The 20381-nt window shown below is 46.7% G+C and overlaps 1 protein-coding gene across 2 annotated transcripts in view; it reads left to right on the top strand.

Annotated features, from left to right (window-relative positions):
• Positions 1-211: 211 nt before the first annotated feature.
• Slc6a17 (solute carrier family 6 member 17) overlaps positions 212-20381 on the top strand; it is a 31063-nt gene continuing 10893 nt past the window's right edge. The window contains exons 1-5 of one of the 2 annotated variants that reach the window (XM_028757405.1): positions 212-584; positions 5135-5292; positions 6890-7016; positions 7681-7862; positions 9199-9309. In XM_028757405.1, coding sequence (XP_028613238.1) covers positions 299-584; positions 5135-5292; positions 6890-7016; positions 7681-7862; positions 9199-9309 — 864 coding nt within the window. In that variant the 5' untranslated portion in view covers positions 212-298. The remainder of the gene's footprint in view (positions 585-5134; positions 5293-6889; positions 7017-7680; positions 7863-9198; positions 9310-20381) is intronic. The other variant, XM_028757406.1, reaches the window with a different exon arrangement.

The raw sequence follows: 20381 nt of genomic DNA, 5'->3' as shown, positions 1-20381 counted from the left end.
TGCCCAGGTAACACCTCTGGGAAAACAACATGTGTTTACCTTCAGCTGCCCAGTGAGCATCCTGGTGGGGATAAAAGCCAGTTCAACCCCTGAGAACCCGCTCTAGTGTGGGATATCTACCAGGAATTTGATTTGGGTTCTATCTGTTTACTTTGGGATCCTTACTTCTGGCATTGTCAGTGAATCATCTGCTGTTTATCTGCTTTCGCAGGCGTTTGGATGAGAAAGAGCTGACAGGAACTGAGCCCCACCTTCTCTGTGTGCTGGGGAATAGGGCTGCACAGCCCCAGTGGCACCCATGCCGAAGAACAGCAAGGTGACCCAGCGTGAACACAGCAATGAGCATGTCACTGAGTCAGTGGCTGATTTGCTGGCCCTCGAGGAGCCTGTGGACTATAAGCAGAGTGTACTGAATGTGGCTGGAGAGACAGGTGGCAAGCAGAAGGTGGCGGAGGAGGAGCTGGACGCAGAGGACCGGCCAGCCTGGAATAGCAAGCTGCAGTACATCCTGGCCCAGATCGGCTTTTCTGTGGGCCTTGGCAACATCTGGAGGTTCCCCTACCTGTGCCAGAAAAATGGAGGAGGTAAGAGGTAACCATGGTTGATCAAGGATACCCGGAAAATGGGCTGGGCTGGCGTAGAAAGGGCCATGCCTTTGCTGAGGTAGAACTGGAGTCCTTGAACAGAGGAGTGCAGGATTCCAGAACAAGACTCAGAGTCACACAGTGACTCATTGCTATAAAAAGGCTGGAGGCCGTGATAAGAATGTGGGTCCTGGACATGGTCGAGTGCACCCCACCAAGAGTTGTGCCAAGAACATAGCCCTGCTGGCAATACTACCAGCCAGGCCTGGGACCTAGTACAAGCTGCTGAACCTCTTAGGGTTTATTCTGCAAATTGAGCATAAGAGTACTTCGTGCCTACAGGATGGTTGGAAGGATTAAATGAATTTTATATACTGTGTTGGTAAAAACAAGTGTTGGCTGTTATTGTCAAACACTTATGAGATACAAAGTACTATTTTAAGCACTTAATGGATGCTGGGCCTACTGCTAGAAACTCTTCTTAGCTGAGCATCTTGGAACAGCCAAAGCAGCAGTTTCTCATGGTTCATCTGTCAGCTCCTCTCAGCAACCTGGTTTAAGGAAGAAGGCCATTGTCTTTACTTTAAAGACTATAGAACTGAGGTACAAATTGGTTGGGTAATTTTTTTCCAGGTCATGTGGCATGAAGGATTAATGCCAGGGACAGGATTTCACTTGGTGGGCCTGGACCTGGCCTGTGCACTTTACACCATGTGGGCTGGGTGCCTATAGTGGAGTCTGATGCTGCACCTGCATGTAAATTTCTCTGGAGCATTATGGCTTGCTATAAGATTGTCATCAATGCTGAGAAAGCACCTAGGGTAGGGAGAGATTCCTAGGCATCGTCTCTCCAGAGTGTGGAGGTTCACCAGAATTTTCCAGAGGCAGACTGATTTGAAGCCATGAGAAAATTACAAACAACAACAACAAACACTTAGTAAGCTTGTGTTTTAGTTTTTTTATTGTGTTAAAATACTCATATTAAAAAGCAACTTAAGTGAGGAAAGGTTTATTTGGCTTATATACATCCTGGTCACAGCCCATCATTGAGGCAAGTCAGGGCTGGAATTTAGGCAAGACTTTTCAAGATACCATGGAGAAACACTGCATGCGTACTCATGATAGAATGCTTAGCTAGCTTTCTTATATAACCCAGACCACCTTCCCAGGGAATGCCGCTGCCCATAGTGGGCTGGACTCTCCTAGATCAACTACTAATCAAGGTGGTACCCATATGCCAGTCTGACCTGGGAAATCCCTCAACTGAGACTCCCTTCTCAGGTGACTCTAGTCGAGCTGACAGTCAAAGGATACAGAGGAAAGCTGGAAGCTGCATTTCCCAACCCACACTTGTGTTACTGAGAAAGCTGCCAGCAGGAAACTTCATAGCTCCCAAGTCCCCTGCTCTGAAACCACCACACTTCAGCCTATTGGATGGCTATAGCTTCCCAGGCATTTTGACACAGCTGCTCCCTGCCTTCCCCAAGGCATTGCTAACATTGTAGCCTCTTCCAAACTTTCTGTACAGTTCAGAGACCAACACCACCCCACCTTTGTATTGGTTACTTTGTATTGGTTCCAATTGTATTGGACCAATACAATTATTGGTCACTGGAATAAAATACTTAACAGAAGAAACTTAAGAGGAAGGGTTTAATCTGGCTCAGGGTTTCAGGAGCATTCTGTTATCATGGTGGAGATGAGTGTCTCTGTGCCCCACAGAAGTGCACTGGGGAGGGACGACAAGGTAGACCAAGAAACAATCAGCAATACAGAATCATGGACAGGCTGTAACTCTCAAAGGCTCACCCCAGTGATCCACCTCTGCCAGCCAGGCTCCACCTTCTAAAGGTTGTATATCAGCATTCTTCTTAGTCTGCCTATTCAAAATAACCCATTTCTTCTTCATGATAACCCTTTATATAGAAGTAGGAAATAGAAGAGTATAAAGCAGCACTATTGTAAGTTAAAAATGGGCAAATACCAGCAATTTCAAACCATCTTGCTTAATATTCTCATTCTGTATACATCAGTGGTTCTCAACCTTCCTACTGCTGTGATGTTTTAATACAGTCCCTCATGTTGTGGTGACCCCCCAACCATAAAATTATTTTGTTGCTCCTTCATAATTGTAATTTTACTATTGTTATGAATAGTAATGTAAATATGTTGTTCTCTTATGGTATTAGGGGACCCCTGTGAAAGGGTCATTTCACCTTCAAGGGGTCTTGACCCCCAGTTGAGAACCACTGGTCTACATAGCTGACAAAATAATAGCAAAGAGAGATCAGGTCATTTGTCGAAAGTTGCAAAGTAGATGGCAGAACCTGGATTCCAGTCTTGATGATCTGAACCCAGAGTCCTTATCTCAATTAACTGGGGACAAAAATGGGCTCTTGGTGACAGTAAAATCCTGTCACTAGAAATAAAAGGGGTTTACCAAAAGCAAGGCACAGGGCATAGGCAGGGATCTGGGGAACTGTGGAGAACCAGGCTCCGCTTGTGGTTGTTCTACTAAACACCCTAATGCCCCAAACGGTTTTCCCAACTGTTCAGTCCCAGGACTCCTGAAAGACTTGACAGCATCAGAGAAGAAATCCAGTGGTCTCCAAGTCATGTTTCCCAGGGTGGAAGAAGGTACTGCTGCATGTCCAGATGATCTCAACAATGATTGACACACACACTTGCCTTTGATTAACCATGAATTCGGCTCACCTAAGTGTTCTGGCCTCAAGCCCTCTGTCCAGACTAAGCTCCATGTGGTAACAGCCTGCAGTCATGATTGGGATAGAAGGAACCCTGGCCACAGGAAGCCAGTCCACATTTTTTCTTCTTGCTGTAGGTCACTTTTAGAGGCTCTCCCCAGTGTGTGGCAAGAGGAAACATTTATAGGAGTTTCTACTAGTGTGCTGGTGACTCTGACACTCATCTCCCTGTACATCTCGTCCCACCTGAGGCAAAATAAAAATACCAGTGAGGCTTTTTCTTGTTTTTCTGCAGTAGATTGCTTCCATTGCTTTTGTTTCTATTAAAGATCAGGAGGCCGAGTTAAAGACAGAGTAGGAGTCTGTGCCTTTGATTCTTTAGCCCTGCTCCCTTCCACCTATGAGCTCTTGGTGGGGCAGCTTGTGAGTGACAGGATGGATGAGTGTGTGCGTGAGTGGGTACCTCTGTGGTGTGTGTGTGTGTGTGTGTGTGTGTGTGTGCTAAGTTAAATGCTGATCTGCGAGGCTCAGTGGGAAGCTTCTCCTGGGATGTTCTCCCCATGAGTCCCTTCAGCAGATGTGTGCTCCAGTGGTCCCCTATGGTGTGACCAATTCAGGATGTGTGTATGCACATGCTTGCTGACATTGCCCAAATGAATCTGAGAAATACACCTCCCACAAGGTCTCCCAGGATACCATCTGTGCTTTCTGTTTCTCCTATATCCCCTATAACCTGAATCTGGCCCAGGGGAGATCCATGGTAAACAGCTTCTGTTGCTAACTGACAGATTTTTGGGTCCAGTAGATGCTTGACCCCCAGTGTTCATTGGCAGATGGTGTGTGTGCCAGAGAAGGGTGAGTTACAGGTGACACAGCAGTGTAGCTGGGGCCTTTAGGAGACTCCTCACTTAAAAGGCTTTCCCTGGAGGCGCTAGGAAATCCAGGAGACGGGAGCCAGCAAGACAGCTTGACAGGTAGGACCTAGCTGATAGTGCTGCTAACAGGGCTTTGTTCTTGGCACAACTCTTGGTGGGGTGCACTCAACCATGTCCAGCCAGGGCTTTAATTCTCCTGCTAAATGCCTTGTCACTTGGAATTGAGATCGTGTCTGCAGCTAGGTTTAAGACAGCAAGATTAATTTGTTATCTGTAATCTTTAGCAAGATCATTCTATCCTTTATGATTCCTTTATCACGCCTTCCTGAACAGCTAATTTCTCTTCCATTCCTCCCAATTAGCTGTGGATTAATGGTGAGGCTGATGAGACCCTTTCCCTGGAGAATTTCCAAGCTCAGCTTCTCTAGAGCTTGGAAATTTCTTTCTCAGTCTTCTGTGTTAGCATCTGCCTCAGATGTTAGCAGGCTGGACCACAGAGTGGGGTGGGAGCGAGCCCTTGGGAATGAGTGAGCAAGATCCATCGCGACATCTGGGTGGGTAGTGGACAGGAATCCACAGACTACCATGTGAGGTCAGAGTCTGAGACTTGGCATGTGGCTCCCTGAGAGGCAGTGAGGACTTCTGGACCCAGCCCTGTGAATGGAAGGCTCTGGCACCCATATGCCCCCTCTTTTCACATCCCAAGTCACAGGATCAAGGAGAAGAAAATCTGGATGTGCCAGTGTTGGAGAGATCACAGCCATGAGCCATGCTATTCACAAAGAAGCTCCAGATGACCTAAGAGACATGGCTGAGACTGTAGTATATGGCTCCCACACCCTTCCCCTCACACTCTTGTCACTGTGCACTCACTATAGTTGAGACTGTAGAACACTATGGCTACCCCTCCCCTCACACTGGCTCTCTCTGATCCAGACCTATTCTATGAGCCTTTTTCTTTTCCTTGCAGGTGCCTATCTGGTGCCCTATCTGGTGCTGCTGATCATTATCGGCATCCCCCTCTTCTTTCTGGAGCTGGCTGTGGGCCAGAGGATCCGCCGTGGTAGCATTGGTGTGTGGCACTATGTGTGCCCCCGCCTGGGGGGCATCGGCTTTTCCAGCTGTATTGTGAGTCCGGTGCTGGGGGAGAGGATACCGTGCGGGAGGCAGAGGGGCCACTTGTGGATTCTATAGAGGACGTCATCAGGATTATAGGCCAGAGTCCTAGGCCAAGACAAGGGAAGCAGGAGAATCCATCAGCAGAATTACTTACAGCTGGTGTCTTAGGACCATAGTCACCATATTCCACAAACTGAAAGTTGATGGCACTGCCAGAAACCACATATGACATTCACAAATGATGCAAAAGAGGAAAAATGTGACATGTTCACAAGAATATCTCAGTCCCTATTATCTGGGGGCAGATGGACTCTCCCAGGTCTCCACCGCTCCTTACCAGCCTTCAGCTTCTCTTGAACCCCATTACCTTTCCTTGGGATGAGTGTTTCAAATGTATGTGGCTTAGGACCCCTTGCTAGTGTGCCATGTAAATGAACAGTTGAAATACTCAGACTGGAGCCTTATGATCAACCCAGGAGGCGTGAGGTTTTGGGAGACCTCATGGGCCTTGGATGGGGACTTCTAGGCTCATCTGTGTGGCTGTAGATGAACTCTGGCTGAGAGCTGTATACACCTGAGGAAACTGAACATCCCTTAAAGGCAAAGTCCCCAGGTGCCTACTTTCACACTTGAGATAAAAATTGGAATCCACATCTGGAAGGGACTGAGGACTCTATCAAACCCGGTGGGAGGATTATCCTGTGTGCTCTGTCCTGTGGTCAAACCAGGCATCACCTGTGCACAGCTTACTGTGGTCAGCCACAGTGCAAATGCCAGGCTGACCATGTGTGCACATGCAAGAGTAGGGAATACTCTACTTGGACTGAAAACACCACAGTTAAGGAAACGGAAGCCTCTGTGTGTTTATTCCAGTGCAGCCCCTCCCTCTTCTCTCTGTGTGTGGAAACCTGTGCTTCTTCATACAGGTGCTTACATGAAAGGGAAGACACCAGGGACCCTCTGCACTCACACTAGCCTAGCCATCTCAATTGTCTGTGTTAGCCTGGGCTTTGGAAGGGACCTCTGAGCATCAGGAGCAGATACAGCCAAGCCCTGCCTATAAGACATGGATAGACCCTCCTATTTTAGTAAAACTCTGCCAAGTTTAATTGCCGTGTCTCTAGAGGCTGGCTGCTCAAAGTTTCAAAGAAAGAGTAGCACCTAAAAGAAGGGAAGACGTAGGAAAACAGTAATCCACACAATCTTAAAACACATCACTGTCTGGGCCTATAAGGACGAGTGCTGTGGTATGCCTCCATGGTCCTGGAGGGCATCTCTAATTAAAATCCTGAGTCATCAGGAAATGATGGAGGAAGGGCTTCAAGTATCTTACAGGCATTTAAAACTGGAAAGGATTAACATTTTAAGAGTTTATTGCTTAAAGGAGCCAATTTTAATATCCCAGGAATTCCTTTGTGGCCTGACTGAGTACCAGATGAATCAGATGAATGGGGGAGGACTAGTAGCAGGCCCTTTCTGCTCCATCTCATCCTCCTTCATCTCCCATCATGGCTGGTTTTGAGATGCTAGGCCTTGGATGGTGTGTGGGGAGGTATAGCTTTATCTATAGCCTCTATGATCATCTTACCTTGGCCCTCATCCCCAGGTCTGCCTCTTTGTTGGGCTGTACTACAATGTGATCATTGGGTGGAGTGTCTTCTACTTCTTCAAGTCTTTCCAGTACCCACTGCCCTGGAGTGAATGTCCTGTTATCAGGAATGGGACTGTGGCAGGCAAGTGTGGGATCCCCAAGGACCCCAGATATGGTCTCCAGCCAGCCCTGGGAAAGAGTCTAAACTGTTCAGTGCTCAGAGTTGCAATTTCATTGGTTCCTTGAGTCATCTTGGAGAAAGACTTCACACTCTGATTCTCATTTTCCCCCCTTCTCCTGAGGGAATGATCTACTGGCTCACAGAGGTTTCAGGGACTGAATTTTGTTTAGTTATTATGAAGTACTGTTACCCCAATAGCATATGTCTAAAAATGATTTTAATTTGCGTGCAGCAGACTCTCCCACTCCACAGATGGAAAAACAGATCCTGAAGCCACTTTCCCATGCTCAGACTGTCCATTTAACCAATGGTCTGAATTCTGGGTTTCCAGCCTCTGTCTCTGGGCCTTTCCCCCAAGAACCTTTAGACAGATTTAGCTCTTCATTTTTTGTGAATTAGTGAACAGAAGATGGTCTGGGTGTGAATTCAGCCACTTGACTGTGACCTAAAGCCTTTTAGGGCTCATCAGAGACTCAGGATTCCTGAGGATCTGCCAGTTCAGGACACAGCCCACTCTCAGCTTCCCACTCATCCACTGCTACCTGGGCAGGGTCCCACACAGGACATGGCCCTTAGGGCTGGAAACTGGGGCTCTGTGACTTTCCTGTGACCTCTGTGGTTTCAGTGGTGGAGCCTGAGTGCGAGAAGAGCTCAGCTACTACCTACTTCTGGTATCGAGAGGCCTTGGACATCTCCAACTCCATCTCAGAGAGTGGGGGCCTCAACTGGAAGATGACTCTCTGCCTCCTTGTGGCCTGGAGCATCGTGGGCATGGCTGTAGTCAAGGGCATCCAGTCCTCTGGAAAGGTGAGCAGGGGTAAGGCAGCAGGGAGCCAGAGAGCAGGAGCTGGGCCCCCAAACCACCAAGGAAGAACACTTCAGTGACAGCCTCACGGAAGGCTAAAGGAGTAAAGGGCTGGTAGAGCAGCTGAGAACTTTGACCTCCCCACCCCTGCCCTAGCAGTCCAGTCTCTGAAGGTGCATAACGGCCAAGCTCTAGCCGCCTCTCCCAGCAGTTCCAACCTGTACTATTTATGACTTAGTAGAATTGGACTGCAAGCGGTGGAAGAGATGGCAGACATCTGATAGCCCCCCAGTCATTTTACTGACAAGGAAACTAAAGTCTATACAGGGGAAAGAGCCTCGAGTAATGTCATACAGCTAGTCTGTCAGGGCTGGCGCTGGAGCCCGGTCTGTCTGTTGGTCTGTCTGTCTGTCTGTTGAGGCTCTTGGTTCTTTGTCAGACTTGATGAGTACCCAAACTAAGTTGTAGAAAGCTGGTGTCACTTCAGGCACCAATCCCCTCCCTCTCTGGAGGCCATAGTAGTAGCTGAGACTTCATGGTATTTGTCAGAACTGTCACATCTGCCCATCCTTGGTTCTCACCAAGTATGAATAAAGAATATTACAGCCCTTTAAAGGTGAGGAGATAGAGGCATGCTAAAATTAAGTAGATAGCCTGAGGCCCCAGGATTGGTTGATGATAGCGCCAGGATCAGTACTCAGGTCGCTAGCTCACAATGCACTTTTTTCGCCTTTCTGCTGCCCTGCCTTTAATATCCCCAAGATTTATTTTACTGCAGCTGAGGTTCTATGAGCAAAATCTTTGTGTATGGCTCTGTACCAGGCACACAGGGCTTTAGAAAAGTGTATGACATATGTCAGCTAGCGACTAGCACGTGGTTCAGGTTCTGGGTCCCTAGGGGCTGGATCCTTTTCTAATGGGCTCTGCTGGGGAATAGTGTCAAGACCTCCTCGATACCTTTTGTTACAGGACCTCTAAGGACATGGGAGATCCCAGAACTGTCCGCTGGGGACACAAGACTGGGAAAATGAGAAGGGACTGCACAGAATTTTTTCACCCTGTAACAGCCCTTAGGAGTGGAGCCTAGCAGTTCATTCTCACCAGCCCTTGAAAGGCAGAGCAGCTCCAGGCACAGCCATGCTGACTCCAGCTTGTTCTGCTCCTGCCTGGGCCCAGGGCCAGATGGATGGTGGGTTTGGCTCAGTGCCTGGGGGCTCCAGGCTCCAAGTCCTGCTGCCTAGTATGAGAGAAGGATCATGGGTCCCAGCTGTGAGCAGGGAAGGAGGGTGCCTGCTGCAGGAGGGGCTGGCCTGACAGGGGCCTTTGTCTTCTCTGCAGGTAATGTATTTCAGCTCCCTCTTCCCCTACGTGGTGTTGGCCTGCTTCCTGGTTCGGGGGCTGCTGCTTCGAGGGGCGGTTGACGGCATCCTGCACATGTTCACTCCTAAGGTAAGGGCGTGTGGCTCCCACGTGTGGGGGAGCTCCATCAGATCCACTGGGCCCTGTCAGCTGCATACCTACCACATCCAAACCCTACCGTGTGTCAGGTGTTTTGTCAGCCCTCGTGGAGTGGCACAAGGAAAGGGCCATAGGCTCTGTCCCCATGTTTCAAGGAGAGAGATATTATATCAATTTGGGTAAAATCAGGAAAGGCTCCAGGAAAGAGGTGGCATCTGAAATGAGCGTTGCAGAGCAGGACGGGCTTTGGCAAGTACCAGTGTGATTTATTAATCAAAGGAAACCACATGAGCAAGGGTGTGGAAAAGCACCAGGCATGCCTGCAGCAATGGTACAGGCAGATTCCACTGAAACATGAGGAGGGGCTTCATTCACTCATTCACTCATTCATTTATTCATTCACTCATTCACTCAGTCATTCGAGGGGTGGCTTCATTTCGTGGATCAGTGACAACAGGAGCCAAGAAGATGAAATCCCCTCAGGAATTCCATTCTGTATCCAAACCAGGGGAACAGGGAGCCCACCCAGGCCCCCTCTCAATCTTACCTATAACCTGTGAAAGGAATGCACAGAAACGGTGTATAGAGGCTGCAGACGAGAAACAGGCGTTCTGAAGATGTATGCCCAGCCTTCAGGAAGGAGGTTTGTCCTCACCTTGTGGCCATTTAGACCACTGGGCACAGCTATGGCAGTCATGCCACTGGGGAATAATAATTTTAAATTACCATAAATAACGGAATTAGTGCCTCCAGCTGGCGAGACTAAGAATTTCATCTCCAAATCCCCTGGATAAGTAGCCAAAAGTGGCCTGCTAAGACTCTAGCTGATGTGCTCCAGGTCAGACTGGACCAGACCAGCTGGAAACCTCAGGGCTCAATAGAGTCACCATACATACGTAAACAAATGCACATACACACTCCCTTACACAGGTAGATCACACTGGGTGATACAGAAGACCCAAATTCTATGGAGTTTGAAGTCCCTAGGTCCCTTTGACTCTCCTGCCCTGCTCCTGTGAGCAGGCTCTGGTGTGTGGAGGATGGACATGGTTAGGGCCTGCACTACCCATAACTACACAAACTGACCCTAAGCATCCTTGGACTGAACAAACAAGATTTCTACAGACATACCCACAAGCATGAAGTACATCTCCTAAAGCAAACAATGGGGCTGTAAACACGTGATATCTAACAGCTAAGCAGCCTGTTTCCTCTGGGGTAAGTGGTTATGAGAAGAAGGCCGTTGGCTTCCATGAATTACTTCAGCAGTCACGCTAGAGTCACAATCAATCTCAAGCGTCTACCTGAGTCTGAGTTATACTTCACTGAGCTGTATGAAGATGCTAGATGTTCTGGTGATGTATATGAATGTGGAGCTTCACAAATGTCTCCACATAGGCTGCTGACAGCGTTAAGAGTAACCGGTATGAAGATCCAAAAGATAACGGCACAGAAACACTGAACTTGTCCATTGGACTCGGCACACACAGTACTTCAACTCACCTCATTGGATTGAGACACCCATTATATTATCTCTTTTAATTGTGAAATATTTCAAGCACACACACACACACAGATATATATATAGATATAGATATATAGATATAGATAGATATAGATATAGATAGATATAGATATAGATATCTTAAAAGAAGTAAAACATCACAGATGCCAATAAAGTGACTTTGTAATGCTCTCTGATGATACGCTACTTTCCTTTCTCAAAGGTAGCTGCTGGCAGTCTGCTTTTGCTGTTGTAACAAAAATATTTTAGACTAAGTAATTTATAAGCAAAAGAAATTTATTGCTCACAGCTCTAGAGCTGGGAAGGTCAATGTGAAGGCACCAGAAGATTTCATGGTGAAAGGACAGAGGGGCACAATTTATCACTAAGGAAATGTCAAGGCGAGAACTCAGGCCGGAGCCGAGGATTGCTGCTTGTGACTCCCTTTCAGATTCATTCTCAGCTAGCTGTCTTATATCTAATATCTTATTTCTAATAGCTTGAGCCCCTATTATAAGGATACTAATCCCATTCACAAGAGTGGATTCCTCAATTTATTCACTTCCAGGGAATCACTCCTGAATATTAGGACCCAAGTGCAAATTGGGGATCACAGAAGTTGTTATTCTGAATTTAGGATTTATACTGCGAAAGCATTCTTTGAGATAGATGTTATACATAGACGTATTTCCATAAACAGTGCATAGCATTTCTACGTACTCTTAAAGTTTACATACATCTTCACAGGTATCCTAGGACTTGCTTTTGATTCTTCATGACACTGTTCTTGTTGTTTTTCATGTACTGATATGTAGGGCTCTAGCACATCTATTTCAGTGTGGTAAAACATTTCACCACAGAGCTAAACTAAAATGTACTTATTTGTTTTCTTGATGGCATCCTGCACAGGTTCATTCGGTACTTGATGGCTACTTGAGTTGTTTCCAGTTTTTACTCTTGCTGATAATGTTATGTTCTGGTTAGTTTCCTTGTTGCTGTGGTACATAGTATGACCAAAAACAACTCGAGAAGGATAGGGTTGACTTTATCCAAGTCACAATCTGTCACTGAGGAAAAGTCAGAGCAGGGACTCAGGCAGAAGCTGAGGAGTGCTGCTTACTGACGCACTCTCAGATTCATTCTCAGCTAGCTTCCTTATATAGCCCAGCTCTGTCGGCCTGGGAATGGCGCTGCCCAGAGTGGGCTGGACTCTTCTGCACCAACTGTTAATCAAGATAATTTCTTACGGACAAGTCCACAGGCCAGTCTGATCTGGATGGTTCCTCAGCTGAGGACCCCTCATCCTAGTGGTGTCAAGTTGACAATAAAAACTAAGCAGCACAAGCTATAATCAACATTGTTATGCAAGCCTTTGTTCAAGTTTCTCTAGGGTATCTACAGTAAAAGTTGAAATTGCTATCTCAGAGGGTACACATATCTTCAGCCAAAATACTTCCCAAGTGGTCGTAGCCAGGAACACTCACGGTATATAACTTTCAGTCAAGATTCTTTTTTTGACCATGAAATAGATGCACATAGCTTATGTACTCATTGAGCAATGGGGGTCACCTCCTTTATCAAAGCATTTCCTGGATGTTCCAGAAGCCATGTGAATCTATCTTGGCATTTGTAGAGGTCAGAATCTTCTGAACTGAAAAGTCAAACTCAGAAGACCCTAGAGGAGCCAAGTCCCCAAGAACTGGCACGGTACAGCTCATGGCTCCTCTGACTCACTGGTCTCCAGGACAAACCTTTCTGACCCATCTTGACATTGTGTCCGCTGAGCAGTGTTATGGTACAGACCCTGCCCTGGATGCTGGAGGATTGCATTAAACAAGGAGGGTTGACTAAGAAGACCTGAGCTCTGCTCCATCAAGGGCACTGAGGCAGGCTGTGCTGCTGTTTGCCTAGAGTGAGGTTTCTATTTACGGATACATCCATTACTGTGCAGAGGTGATGAACCCACATTCAGCACCAGCCATTTAGCGGTCAGTGCAGGATGAGGACCTGTGTGGAGAGGTGGCTGGTTTAGATCATGAGGTAAAACGGGTCTCAGGGGCCATGATATGAGGATCTCTATGTCTGTTTAAAGTTCTCGGTGCTATAGAGTACCAGGTAACTGTCCAGGGGTGCCCAGGATATGGGCACTGTTTCATTAATATAGGCTTCAATATTAGCAACATCCCAAGAGGTCATGACACTTGTCCTCCTGAACAGAGTCCAAGGTAATTGTGACCATGGCATCTCAGACGCTTTTCAGACTGTGCTAGATGATGTGAGAGGTCCTCTGCTGACTTCTTCCAACATCAGAAACTATCTGGGATATAGGCCTATCCTTTTTGTCCAGGTCTGCAAGCAGAGAGCTAGTGGATCTGACAACTGCTGTGTGGCCAGGATGCTGTGATGACTCACTAGTGCCTCTGATGGGATAGTAATTGGTGTTAATGGCTACTGATTGCTTGAAATTCCCAGACAGCTTTCCCTTATCATTTCTTTCATCTGATTGCAAACCCATGTCACCATAGGGAGCCCTGTAATTCTTATGTAATTTGCCCAATATATAATGGTGAATTATGGAACTTTTTGAACACATAAACTCTCAGAGTCAGAATTATAAGTATTCATATTTTTGGCTCAGTAATTTTACTTGTAGGTATTTTTTCTACAAATGTAATCATATATAAGCAAAATGGTCAGTACCCAGTATTGGTTGCTATGGCATTTGTTAGCAAGAGATGGACATGCTCCAAATGCCTATCATTTGTCTTTGCATCAATCCAACAATGGCTCACTGGATGCCAAGCACTGTTCTAAGACTGAGATCCAGTCATGAATACAGCAGACAGATTTCTCAGCCCTCATAATGGATGATATAAGCTAAGATCCAGCACTGATACTGACTGCTGTGGCTGAAGGGGAGAATAGAGCAGAGAACAAAGGAACTGGGTATCTAGGAGAAGAGTTGTAATTTTATACAGTATGGTTAAGGAAAGCCTCATGGAGAAAGAACATTTGAGTGGTCACCCTGAGGAGTCCCATTCTCCTTAGCTACATGCAGATGTGGAGATCACACCTTCCATTCTAGACACAGAGACAATGAATGAAAGGAACTTGAGGATGGACCATCTTGCAAAATCTAGGAAGAGTGCCAGGATGGAAGGGAGCGAGGCAGGACTGTGGTCTAACTAGGGCTATGAGGATCTAGGGAGCCATGAAGGCATTTTTTCCTCTGTAGGAACTCTGGCCAGTAGGAGGTTCTGGGCAGAGGGATGGGATAATATGCTCATTCAGAGCCTCTTAGAAGGCTGCATAGAGAGTCCAGGAGGAGAACAGGGGGTTTTGCATGTGAGGGTCACCAGGCGAGAGGCAGCAGCCAGCCAAGCGGTGATGGAGGAGTGAATTGGTTGAGTTGAAGAAACACTTAGAGAGCAAGCTCAAGCGGGTTTGCTGTTGTTTGGATATGAGGTGTGGGAGGAGTCAAGAGGAACTCCAGGGTCTTTCGCCTGAGCAACCAGAAGGAAGAAGATGACATTTCCAGAGATGGGAAGGATGGTGGGAGAAGTGGAATTTAAGGGGAACACTCGGAGTATTGTTGTGGATGTGGCAGTTTTAAAATGTCAGCTGGGCAGGTGGTGATGCTGAGTGGCAATTTGCTCTATAAATCTGGAGGAAACGGGTGAAGGAGCAGATCTGGGATTCCTGGAATTCAAAGCTGTGGTGTGGTTCACCTGGACAGCAGACGCTGTCAGAAAGGACTCAGCTCTGGAGCCACCATGTTTATAGGTTGCAGGAAAGATAGCTGGTGAGGGAGGCAGAGGAAAAGGAAGAAGCACACATCCTCCTGCCCCTAGGCGAGTGGGGAGAATGCCTGAATAAAGTGGGGATGTTCACATGATAAAGACCAATCAGCTGGCAACAGAAGTGCCATTGGTGACTTTCATAGGAGATGTTTTGGTAGAATACGGGGGACAAACTCCACTAATAATGGATCAAAAGAAAAGTGGGGCAAGGGGTTACAGGCAAGTAGATGACAGCATTTATATTTGGTAGTTTCACTATGTAATGAAGCAAACAAACAAAAAACAGAGAGAGAGAGAGAGAGAGAGAGAGAGAGAGAGAGAGAGAGAGAGAGAGAGAGAGAGAGAGAGAGAGGCAATAGTAAATGGAGAGGGCCCAGGGTCAAGGATATAACTGCAGAATTTATATATGTGAGAACAATTCATTGAACACTGACAGGCTAGAACTGAAAAGATTTCTGAAAAGCAGCTTGGCGTCTCTATATATGATGCAACCATTCTACACTTAGACCTTAAGAAAACTTAAAATGTGATTTCCCACAAAGTTTGAACATGAACCTTCATAGCAGTGTGGTTTATAGTAGACTTGAAGTAGAAACAATTGGGATGTCAATCAGCGGAGGAACGGACACACAAAGAGGGGTATGTGTATAAAATGGAATGGTATCCATCTCTAGGAAGGGATGAGGTACCAGAGCTGTGATGATGGCACAGTCAGTAACATGCAAGCAATGCAAGCCTGAGGACCCAAATGTGACCCCAAAACCTACATAGAAGAGCCAGGCATGGCATGTTACCTGCAACCCTAGCTCTGTGGTGAGGACATGAGAAGATCCTTGGGACCTGGTGCTCAGCCAGTTTAGGCTCTAGTCTAGGCCACCAGTGTTCAATGACTTAGTAAAACAGTAAGATACCCTGTATCAAAAACAAACAAACAAACAAATGTCAAAGAGCAACTGAGGAAGAGATTCAAGGATAACCTCTGACCTCCACTTATATACATACAGAAATATATCACTCTCCCCTATGAACATGTATATAACACACACACGCACAAGAATAAAGTAACGCATGCTACATGCTACAATATAGAAGACCCCGGAAAGCATTAAACACAGTAGAAGAAACAAGACATAAGAGGCTACATCATACTATGTAATTCCTAGCATATGAGATGCCAGAGCAAGTGAACCCATAGAGACAGTATTCTAGAAGTCATCTAGGACTGGACCGAGGGGAGAGATAAGGAAAGTTAATAGGAACGTGCTTCTCTTGAGGGGAAGGGAGAAGCTCGGAATTAATAGTGATACAGATTGCATGACTCTGGTGTGCTAAAAGTCATTGAGCTGTGCACTTTAAAAAGATCCAGATGGCATCAGGGAGAGGCCCAGTGTCCTTAGGGGAAGAGCTAATGTTAGCTGGATCCAGAGTTTCCACACCAACAAGAGAGAGCTGCCCCTGGCAGCATGCTGTCACAGAGAAGCTGTGGGAAGGGAGGGGTTCTAACGGTAGGAGTCTTCTTCTGATAGAGTCGTCTTTCTCAGCAAGATAGGAAACCAAGTGGTTAGCTGGGGAGTAAAGAAGGGGCACTGGAGCGCTAAGGAGGTGTGAGTGTGAAGTCGCTGTCCATTTGGGAACAACGGACAGGCATGGTCCTAAAGCCATCTGGTAAATAGGGCTCAGAAGTGGGCAGGACCTTGGTGCGTGAACTACCCCTAGCTCTCAGCAATCTGACCATGCAGATTTTTTCACAGGATATTCTGAAAGTACATAGTCTCTGATGCTGGTGAGGTGCTTAAGCAGTTGTGTTACACTCCTCATACACATCAACTTGCTTAGACCCCCTAAGGCCCCTCAGAGTAAGTGTTCTTATGATTGCTGTTTCCCAAATAGGTGAATTAACTATGGAGTGAGCTGTGAGGAGACAGAGCAGCGCAGTTAACTAGGCACTCTGGGACTCTGTGGGATCCCAGGAAGCACACTGAGGAAGAACAGGGTGGTGTGCTCCCAGAGTAGGAAGAGCTCCACGGGGTGTGGGAGAAATATACGCACACATGTGTTGTAACATGAGAATGTCACTGGAAGAATTCTCAGGAAGCCAATATTATGGTTATATATATTTGAGGAAGGAAACTGGACTTCTGGGGTTGAGGGGTAAAGAAAAGGAGCCTACAGGACCAAGGTGTGTGTTAACTCCTGGAGAGAAGCAGAGACATCCCTGAAAATCCCAAGAACTCAAGAAAAGAGTCTGGTTGTAGGACTTTTGATTCCTATTTGAGCAAAACCTCTCATCAAGATGCCCCAGCCTTGTGGCCTATGACCAGCTCATCTCCCAGCTTCCACTGGGAAGATCCCTCGTCTCTGAAGGCCTGTTTTCATAGCTACAAGATGTGGTGAACAGTGATACCCCTACCCAGAGCTGTCAGCAGAGCTCACAGGACTGCTCCCGGCAAGTGGAGAACACATGCAAGCACAAGTTATTATTGTCCTTGTCCCTTGTGAAGGTGACACTATTCTTAGGCAGTGGGAACTCTGCACTCCACTGCCATCTGGTGTCTTGTGGCTCCGTCTGGCTCTGCCTTGGCAGGTGCTAGAGAAGTACTGAGAAGCAAGAGTGTGTGCCGCTGTCACATGTGAGCTGCTGTCACGTGTGAGCTGCTGTCACTCGCCCCTCAGGCGGTGCTTAGCGGCTGCTTGTGCATTCAGAAAGCATCTTCTATGCTGCAAAACATCTTGTTCCCTTGGCAGGAAGTGACTTAAGCATTGTGCCAAAGAAATAGCAGGAAGCCAATGCTATATCACACGGGGCACCTGGGAGGGAATGGGCATCTCTCCAGAGTAGAAAATCCCTTCCCATCTCTCTTCTTATCCCAGTGTTTAGAAGGGACATGGTATGTCCTGTCTAGATAGTGAATGACCTCTGTTGATACTTCCTGAAATCACATACTGTCATCCCATGACAAGAGTCTCCTTTAAAATCAGGCAATATCAGGCCTTCCATACTGAAGCCTCCTGACTTAGTTCACCTCCAGATTAGCTTTGGGTACCTGTTCATCTCCAATAGCAAAGTGTCCCATTTAAGCTATGGACTAGAAGCAAGGGTGTGGGAGAACACTCACACAGGGCCATCTCCCCTTCCAGGGCAAGCATTAGATGATTTTATGGGGCCTCAAACTCAATTTGGAGCTATCAACCTCCTTCAAAATTGTCTAGAGCTAGAGGGGTTGGGGTGAGGATGCAGAGGGGTTGGATTTAGAAGAATGAGATTGATCTCATATGGATGGTTTCTGAAACTGGGTGATAACTAGAATAGGGATTTGCTATGCTACCTTTCTCTACAGGTCATATTTAAAAAGAATAATGATAGCTTTGATCTTAACAAAGAAACAATTGTTTCTAACAAAAATCATTACATGCACTTCAGTCCTTCCCTGTCCTTTGAGGTGTCCCTCAAGCTTTTAGATCAGTCTTACTCGTCAGTTTGGAACTGGGTTGTCTCCCCTGGAATAACTGATTTTATTTAAGAAATTTGGCCCTAAACAGTGATGGGGTTAGACACACAGCCACATTCCTGCTTCAGCTTCTGAGAATGATGAGAATCCTAAGGAAGTTCCATGCTTGCGTCTCAAACAGATGAAATCATGACCGTGGACACCAGGAAATACCAGTGAAGCCCAGCATGCCTTCAAAGTATATGGAATCTCTTAGCCCATTTCCGGAGCCTTTTGGAGAATCACTGAAAAATCCAAGGGGATGAGGGGAGAGGTGTTTAGAAGAGTCTTGTAGAAGCAAATGGCTATTTTCTTCTCCTTTTCTCTAATCCCTACTTTTCTATTAGTCCCACTACAGACCCCTGTTTACTAATGTCAGTTTTTTTGGTTTTTTTTTTAAGCTGCTTCTCTTCACTTTGAGTCCCATAAAACTCATTGGAGGGAAAATACCTGCACAGATGTGAGGCTATTTATAGTCTTTATTGGTTCACTTGGTGTGAAGACTCCTATTGTGTTGCTGAGACTCTCAAGTGTGTGTTACAGGGTGCTGCCCTGGACTTGCTGGGGATGTTAACACAGTTGTGTCTCATAGCACTGTATTTGTTGTCTTAAAATAAAATTAGAAGGAAAAGCCCTGAAGCCTAAACCCAGTTTGGCCCCAAGCTTTTACATAAGAGCCCTGGGTCTGGGTTTCTAATGAAACAAACAAACAAACAAACAAACAAACACATTTCATCCTACATCAAAAGCCAGACCTTACTGTTAAGGATGGAGCTCGGAAGTAGAACAGGATCTCAGAATAAAGAAAACCCTGAGTTCTCACCCCTCATGCTGTACATTTGTACACACACACACACACACACACACACACACACACACACAGAGAGGGGGGAGAGGGGGGGAGGGAGGGGGGGAGGGAGGGAGGGAGGGAGAGAGAGAGAGAGAGAGAGAGAGAAACAACAGCAAAAAGCATACCTTACCTTTGCACATGAGGTGGCACACAGCAGTGCAGGATATCCTTTCCCTATTTTTGGGACCATTTGTCTCCCAGACTCCTCCATGATCACTGATACAGCACCCACCCTTCAGCACCCTTGATTGCTTCTTGCTTTTCAGGGTAAGCAGGACTATCAAGTCAAGGACCCCACATGACAGACAGAAACTGTAGGTACAGACTTGCTTGCACTTTTCCTGCCTTTCTTCCTCTTCCATTTCTAACAAGTAGCTCAAAGAGCTCTTGTGGAGGACAGCTCCACTTCCCATCCCTAAATCTTTGGCGCCCCCCACTAGTTTTTTTAATCCAATTATCAAGCCATGAATGAGAGTATAGAAAAACAACAACAACAACCTGATTTCACAGATTTTTCTCCCTGATAATACCCTCTCTACTGCCTTCCAAGGCTCCTTCTCTAAGAACTAGCTTGTATGCATGGCTCTATTTCTTTCCTTACACTTCTTGCCTCCCTTCCCTCCACCTGGCTCCAGGGCCTCTGGATCCTGGAACAGCTAAACCCGTCTGTTACCTCCGGGTTGCTGACTTCCTCTCTGGGGATCTTCCACTGGGATGCAGACCTTCCCTTTACAGTGCTCTGGCCCTGGGTTTTCCCCACATTGTGCCTCTCCTGCTCCCTTCAAGATGACTTTCTCTTCCCTGCATGAAACCCTAGAGATGAATTTAGACCAAGGATCTGCCCTCTTCTCAGTGTCTACTCTATCCTACAGGGACACATGCTAGTCACAACCTCTCTCTCCAGCTGTGCTCTCTGCAGTAATGCTGCGCTCATCTACCCAGCTGCCTACTCAACATCTCCCAGTACTTTAAACTCAGCTTCCCTGTAACTGCTGTAAGATGCTGTAAACCCATCTCCAAGCCAGCCACAGGCATGGCCTTCCAGTCTAGCATACCCATCTCCAGTCTATCTTTAAGGTCTCCATCTATCCCTCAGCACCATCTGGCAACAGGCAAAGCCACTACCACATGCCACTTGGACTTCCAGAAAGTGTTTCCTTGGGGCTTCCTGGCTACATACACCAGTTACTTTTGTGAATGTACACCTAATAGTGGCCTTCCTTCTTCATCCCCTTAGTGTCTTCTGGATCAAGTGCTTTCTTAGAGTGAATACAAAGATCTCTAAAGGCCCTTGACTCTTGGGGTTTTCTCAGAACCATTTGTTCTACCCTATCTGCACTATCCCACCTGCACTATCCCACTTGCCCTATCCCACCTGCACTATCCCACCTGCACTGCCTCACCTGCCCTATCCCACCTGC

The sequence above is a fragment of the Grammomys surdaster genome, unplaced genomic scaffold (genome assembly GCF_004785775.1).
Source record: "Grammomys surdaster isolate TR1022 unplaced genomic scaffold, NIH_TR_1.0 126158, whole genome shotgun sequence".
In the NCBI taxonomy this organism is placed as follows: Eukaryota; Metazoa; Chordata; class Mammalia; order Rodentia; family Muridae; genus Grammomys; species Grammomys surdaster.
Note: the sequence above shows the minus strand (reverse complement) of the source record. Positions and strands in the feature narration are given on the sequence as shown.